At 59.3% G+C, this 6,766-nt stretch overlaps 1 protein-coding gene across 1 annotated transcript; it reads right to left on the bottom strand.

Moving 5' to 3' along the window:
- Nucleotides 1-63: 63 nt before the first annotated feature.
- On the bottom strand, nucleotides 64-6,529 carry LOC129715878 (kinesin-like protein KIF1C; the record flags this gene model as incomplete). The annotated part of the gene is made up of 5 exons (XM_055665766.1): nucleotides 64-446; nucleotides 556-880; nucleotides 3,609-4,193; nucleotides 5,465-5,519; nucleotides 6,109-6,529. Coding segments are annotated over 5 exons (1,769 nt in total), but the record flags the coding sequence as incomplete, so codon positions are not given.
- Between the last annotated feature and the right edge of the window lie 237 nt (nucleotides 6,530-6,766).

The following is a 6,766-nucleotide window of genomic DNA, read 5'->3' as shown; positions in this document are numbered from 1 at the left end:
TCCCTCTCCCCCCTCTCCCCCTCCCCTCCACCCCCCCGGCCCGTTCCTCCCCTCCGGTCAGTGCTATCCGTCGGCGGGACGTCCCGCCAGGTCTGGGACCGAGCACTGCCGCCTCATGTGGGGGGGAGGTGAGTGGGACCAGGGCCGGTCTGGGAGCTGAGCCGGCGGGCAGCAGGTGGGGTCCAGGGGCTGCTGCTGCTGCTGTTCCGATGGGCCGAACGGCCGCAAGAAGCGGGCGCGGCTCCCGGCGCCGTTGTCGAAGGAGTATCGGCGACGGCTGAGATGCCGGGGGTCACGGTCGGTGGGTCCGGGGCCGGAGGGGTCACGGTCATGCCGGGGGTCACGGTCGGTGGGTCCGGGGCCGGAGGGGTCACGGTCAGTGGGGTCCGGGGCCGGAGGGGTCACGGTCGGTGGGTCCGGGGCCGGAGGGGTCACGGTCAGTGGGTCTGGGGCCGGAGGGGTCACGGTCAGGGGGTCCGGGGCCGGAGGGGTCACGGTCAGTGGGTCTCGGGCCGGAGGGGTCACGGTCAGTGGGTCTCGGGCTGGAGGGGTCACGGTCAGTGGGTCTCGGGCTGGAGGGGTCACGGTCAGTGGGTCTCGGGCCGGAGAGGTCACGGTCCACGGGCTCGGACGCCCACGACCCCCGGTGCTGGGGGTTACTCTTGAAGGGGAAGCGCAGCTCCCGGTGGAGCGGCGGAATGAAACGGCCGGAGCCAGGCCGGTGCCGGGGCCGGCGAGACGGGTCACCGAGCTGCAGCCACCGCAGGCGGCCACGCCGGAACGCCGGGTCATCTTCCATCAGGCGCCCGATGCCCGGCCTCGGCTTTCCGCTGTCCGGCTCCGGCTCTGGCCGCTTGTGGCCATCCTCCGGCCCATACTCCTGCAAAACAGGCGGAGCGGGGGCGTTAGAGCCTCGCAGAAACAGACACACACACACAGACTCAGACACACACACACAGAAACAGACACACACACTCAGAAAGACACACACACACACAGAAACAGACACGCACACAGACAGACAGACAGAAACAGACACACACACACAGAAAGACACACACACTCAGACTCACAGACACACACACACAGAAACAGACACGCACACAAACAGACACACTCACACAGAAAGACAGACACACTCACACACACACAATCAGACACACACACAAACAGACACACTCACACAGAAAGACAGACACACTCACACACACACAATCAGACACACACATAAACAGACACACTCACACAGAAAGACAGACACACTCACACATTCAGACTCACACACACACACACAGAAACAGACACACACACAAACAGACACACACATTCAGACACACACACACACACACATTCAGACACACACACACACACACACACAGAAACACACACACACACACAGAAAGAGACACACACACACACAGAGACACACACACACACACAGAAACACACGCACACGCACACACAGACTCTCACACAGAAACGCACACACACACAATGTCATGGTCCCGCATTGTGGGGAATCACTGGGGGTTGGGGCAGTGTCGGGAGTGGGTGTTGCCGATGTTCAGTGCAAGTGCAGGGGTGCGATGTGTACCTGTGTGGTGTGTATACCTGTGACGTGCCTGTACCTGTGTGGTATGTGTACCTGTGTGGTGCGTGTACCTGTGTGGTGCCCGTACCTGTGTGGTATGTGTACCTGTGTGGTGTGTGTACCTGTGTGGTGCGTGTACCTGTGTGGTGCGTGTACCTGTGTGGTGCGTGTACCTGTGTGATGTGTGTACCTGTGTGGTGTGTGTACCTGTGTGGTGTGTGTACCTGTGTGGTGCGTGTACCTGTGTGATGTGTGTACCTGTGTGGTGTGTGTACCTGTGATGCCCGTACCTGTGTGGTGCGTGTACCTGTGTGGTGCGTGTACCTGTGTGGTGTGTGTACCTGTGTGTGTGTACCTGCCTGTGATGTACCTGTGTGGTGTGTGTACCTCTGTGTGTGTATACCTGTGTGGTGCCCGTACCTGTGTGGTGTGTGTACCTGTGTGGTGTGTGTACCTGTGTGGTGTGTGTACCTGTGTGGTGTGTGTACCTGTATGGTGTGTGTACCTGTGTGGTGTGTATACCTGTGTGGTGCGTGTACCTGTGTGGTGTGTGTACCTGTGTGGTGTGTGTACCTGTGTGGTGTGTGTACCTGTGTGGTGTGTGTACCTGTGTGGTGTGTGTACCTGTGTGGTGTGTGTACCTGTGTGGTGTGTGTACCTGTGTGGTGTGTGTACCTGTGTGGTGTGTGTACCTGTGACATGCCCATACCTGTGTGGTGCGTGTGTGTGTGTGTGTGTGTGTACCTGTGTGGTGCCCGTACCTGTGTGGTGACGTGTGTGTACCTTTGTGGTGCGTGTACCTGTGTGGTGTGTGTACCTGTGTGGTGTGTGTACCTGTGTGGTGTGTGTACCTGTGTGGTGTGTGTACCTGTGTGGTGTGTATACCTGTGTGGTGTGTGTACCTGTGACGTGTGTGGTGTGTGTACCTGTGTGGTGTGTGTACCTGTGTGGTGTGTGTACCTGTGTGGTGTGTGTACCTGTGTGGTGTGTGTACCTGTGTGGTGCGTGTACCTGTGTGGTGCGTGTACCTGTGTGGTGCGTGTACCTGTGTGGTGCGTGTACCTGTGTGGTGCGTGTACCTGTGTGGTGTGTGTACCTGTGTGGTGTGTGTACCTGTGTGGTGTGTGCCCGTACCTGTGTGGTGTGTGTACCTGTGTGGTGCATGTACCTGTGATGCCCGTACCTGTGTGGTGTGTGTACCTGTTTGGTGCGTGTACCTGTGTGGTGCGTGTACCTGTGTGGTGCGTGTACCTGTGTGGTGCGTGTACCTGTGTGGTGTGTGTACCTGTGTACCTGTGCGTGTACCTGTGTGGTGTGTGTACCTGTGTGGTGTGTGTACCTGTGTGGTGTGTGTACCTGTGTGGTGTGTGTACCTGTGTGGTGTGTGTACCTGTGTGGTGTGTGTACCTGTGTGGTGTGTGTACCTGTGACGTGCCCGTACCTGTGTGGTGTGTGTACCTGTGTGGGGTGTGTGTACCTGTGTGGTGCGCGTACCTGTGTGGTGTGTGTATCTGTGTGGTGTGTGTACCTGTGTGGTGCGTGTACCTGTGATGCCCGTACCTGTGTGGTGTGTGTACCTGTGTGGTGCGTGTACCTGTGTGGTGTGTGTACCTGTGTGGTGTGTGTACCTGTGTGGTGTGTGTACCTGTGTGGTGTGTGTACCTGTGTGGTGTGTGTACCTGTGTGGTGTGTACCTGTGTGGTGTGTGTACCTGTGTGGTGTGTGTACCTGTGTGGTGTGTGTACCTGTGTGGTGTGTGTACCTTTGACGTGCGTGTACCTGTGTGGTGTGTGTACCTGTGTGGTGTGTGTACCTGTGTGGTGTGTGTACCTGTGTGGTGTGTGTACCTGTATGGTGTGTGTACCTGTGTGATGTGTATACCTGTGTGATGTGTGTACCTGTGTGGTGTGTGTACCTGTATGGTGTGTGTACCTGTGTGGTGTGTGTACCTGTGTGGTATGTGTACCTGTGTGGTGTGTGTACCTGTGACGTGCCCGTACCTGTGACGTGCCCCTACCTGTGTGGTGCCCGTGGGCACAGCGCTCTCCATGGCCAGCAGGCGGCAGTGTAGGGTCCGTATCTGTTCCTCCTTCATGTTATTCTGCAGCTTGACTTCATGCAACAAGCCGCTGAGCCGCTCCACATGCGCTCGCAGCCCCTGCACCTCCTCCCGTGGCCTCTCCTCGCCGCCCACCGCAGCCCAAACCTCCGCCGCCACCGCCCGCCGGCTGGCCCGTGCGTCCGGGTCCCGGTGCCGGTAAGCCCGGCCCAGCTCCCGCATCTTGCCGGCTGTCAGAGCGTCCACGTCCCGCCGGGAGCGTCCGAATCCGCCCAGCGCCACCTCGTAGCAGAGTTCGCGTACCGCCTGCGCCCGCAGCTCCGCCAGGGTCACCGCACGCACGTCACCGCCACCGTCACCGTCAACGTCAACGTCTTCCCCCGGCAACGGCAAACCGCGCCAACGCCTACGCTGCGGGATCTGGTAAACCGGGCGCTCACGACGTCTCCTGCCGCCCGCAACACCGGCACCACGCGCTACCGGCGGCACGATCCCCAACGAGCACCGGCCTGTCCCGTCCTCACTGCCGTCCACGTCTGCCAGCTGTAGGGGGGAGAATAGTTCACATTTCGTTGTCTAATGCATTTCGTTGTCTCTGTACTGTACACTGACAATGACAATTAAAATTGAATCTGAATCGGATATGTTGGCAGATGCAGTATAATGTGGATAAATGTGAGGTTATCCATTTTGGTGGCAAAAACGGGAAAGCAGACTATTATCTAAATGGTGGCCGATTGGGAAAGGGGGAGATGCAGCGAGACCTGGGTGTCATGGTACACCAGTCATTGAAGGTAGGCATGCAGGTGCAGCAGGCAGTGAAGAAAGCGAATGGTATGTTAGCTTTCATTGCAAAAGGATTTGAGTCTAGGAGCAGGGAGGTTCTACTGCAGTTGTACAGGGTCTTGGTGAGACCACACCTGGAGTATTGCGTACAGTTTTGGTCTCCTAATCTGAGGAAAGACATTCTTGCCATAGAGGATTTGAGTCTAGGAGCAGGGAGGTTCTACTGCAGTTGTACAGGGTCTTGGTGAGACCACACCTGGAGTATTGCGTACAGTTTTGGTCTCCTAATCTGAGGAAAGACACTCTTGCCATAGAGGGAGTACAGAGAAGGTTCACCAGACTGATTCCTGGGATGTCAGGACTGTCTTATGAAAAAAGACTGGATAGACTCGGCTTGTACTGGCTAGAATTTAGAAGATTGAGGGGGGGATCTTATAGAAACTTACAAAATTCTTAAGGGGTTGGACAGGCTAGATGCAGGAAGATTGTTCCAGATGTTGGGGAAGTCCAGAACAAGGGGTCGCAGTTTAAGGATAAGGGGGAAGTCTTTTAGGACCGAGATGAGAAAGTCATTTTTCACACAGAGAGTGGTGAATCTGTGGGATTCTTTACCACAGAAGGTAGTTGAGGCCACACAGTTCATTGGCTATATTTAAGAGGGAGTTAGATGTGGCCCTTGTGGCTAAAGGGATTAGGGGGTATGGAGAGAAGGCAGGTACAGGATACTGAGTTGGATGATCAGCCATGATCATATTGAATGGCGAATGGTGCAGGCTCGAAGGGCCGAATGGCCTCTACTCCTGCACCTATTTTCTATGTTTCTGTCAGGGCACAGGTAGAGGGATGGCGTGGGAGAGAGGGAGAGATGGGGGGAGAGTCTAAGGTCGGGGACAGGCAGGGGGGTTCTGGGCTGGGGTGAGGGGTCATGTGGTCAGTGTGCAGGACTGGGGGTGTTCGGTGGAAGGTCAAGGGTGGGGTCACAGAGGTCGCACTCGTGGGGGGGGGATGGGGTCAGGCCGCGACCTTACCGGCCAGAACGGCCCCTCCTTATCACCACGGTATCGGCTGTCATCGTTCTGCAACCTGTTGGCCAGAGGGAGCGGTCAGTTGGTGCCACCTTTTTATACCCCCCACCCCGACCTCCAACCCGTGCCCCCACCCCGACCTCCGACCCATGCCCCCACCCTGACCTCCGACCCGTGCCCCCACCCCGACCTCCGACCCGTGCCCCCACCCTGACCTCCGACCCATGCCCCCACCCGACCTCCGACCCATGCCCCCACCCTGACCTACGACCCATGCCCCCACCCTGACCTACGACCCGTGCCCCCACCCGACCTCCGACCCCATGCCCCCACCCGACCTCCGACCCATGCCCCCACCCCGACTACGACCCGTGCCCCCACCCCGACCTACGACCCGTGCCCCCACCCCGACCTCCGACCCGTGCCCCCACCCCCGACCTCCGACCCGTGCCCCCACCCCGACCCATGCCCCCACCCTGACCTACGACCCGACCTGTCCTCACCATGACCTACGACCCCAACCTCCCCCACCCAACTCCAACCTGCGATCCCCGCCCCCGACCCCCACCCTGTGACCGCTGCCCCCCACATCGACCCCCCCTGACCCCCTCCAGGCTGACCCTTGCCCCGGTCTTGCGACCCCTGACCTGCGCTGCAGCTCCGGCCGGTCGATGCTGTCGGGCAGCAGCCCCCCCTGGGCCCGGCTCTCAGGGTCCGGTGACCCCTCCCCCGGGGTGCGCCCCCCCTCCGCTGGGGGTCTCTCTCCGAGCGTCCCGCTGCCGTCTGTGGGTGGTCTCTCCCCAAGTGCCGGGTGGGCCGGCGAGCCCACCCCGGGGGGGTCCGGGATCGGTGGGTCAGGGGCACGTCTGTGGGGGTCCGGGACCCTGTGGATCAGGGGCACGTCTGTGGGGGTCCGGGACCCTGGGGTCAGGGGCACGTCTGTGGGGGTCCGGGACCCGTGCATCAGGGGCACGTCTGTGGGGGTCCCACTCCGCTCCAGCTCCTGTCGTGCCTGCTCCGGGTGGTTGAACCGGAACACGTGGCTCTTCCCCATCGCCACACGCTGCCCTAGGGGGCAGGGGTCACAGAGTCAGCGGTCAGCAGGGGCATCGGTGTTAGTGTTCAGGAAGACATCCAAACATAGGTGCAGGAGGAGGCCATTCAGCCCATCAAGCCAGCACCGCCATTCAATATGATCACGGCTGATCATCCAAATCCAGTTCCCCGCTCCTGCTTTCTCCCCAAATCCCTTGATTCCATTAACCCCAAGAGCTAAATCTAACTCTCTCTTGAAAACATTCAGTG

The sequence above is a fragment of the Leucoraja erinacea genome, unplaced genomic scaffold (genome assembly GCF_028641065.1).
Source record: "Leucoraja erinacea ecotype New England unplaced genomic scaffold, Leri_hhj_1 Leri_1475S, whole genome shotgun sequence".
In the NCBI taxonomy this organism is placed as follows: Eukaryota; Metazoa; Chordata; class Chondrichthyes; order Rajiformes; family Rajidae; genus Leucoraja; species Leucoraja erinaceus.
Note: the sequence above shows the minus strand (reverse complement) of the source record. Positions and strands in the feature narration are given on the sequence as shown.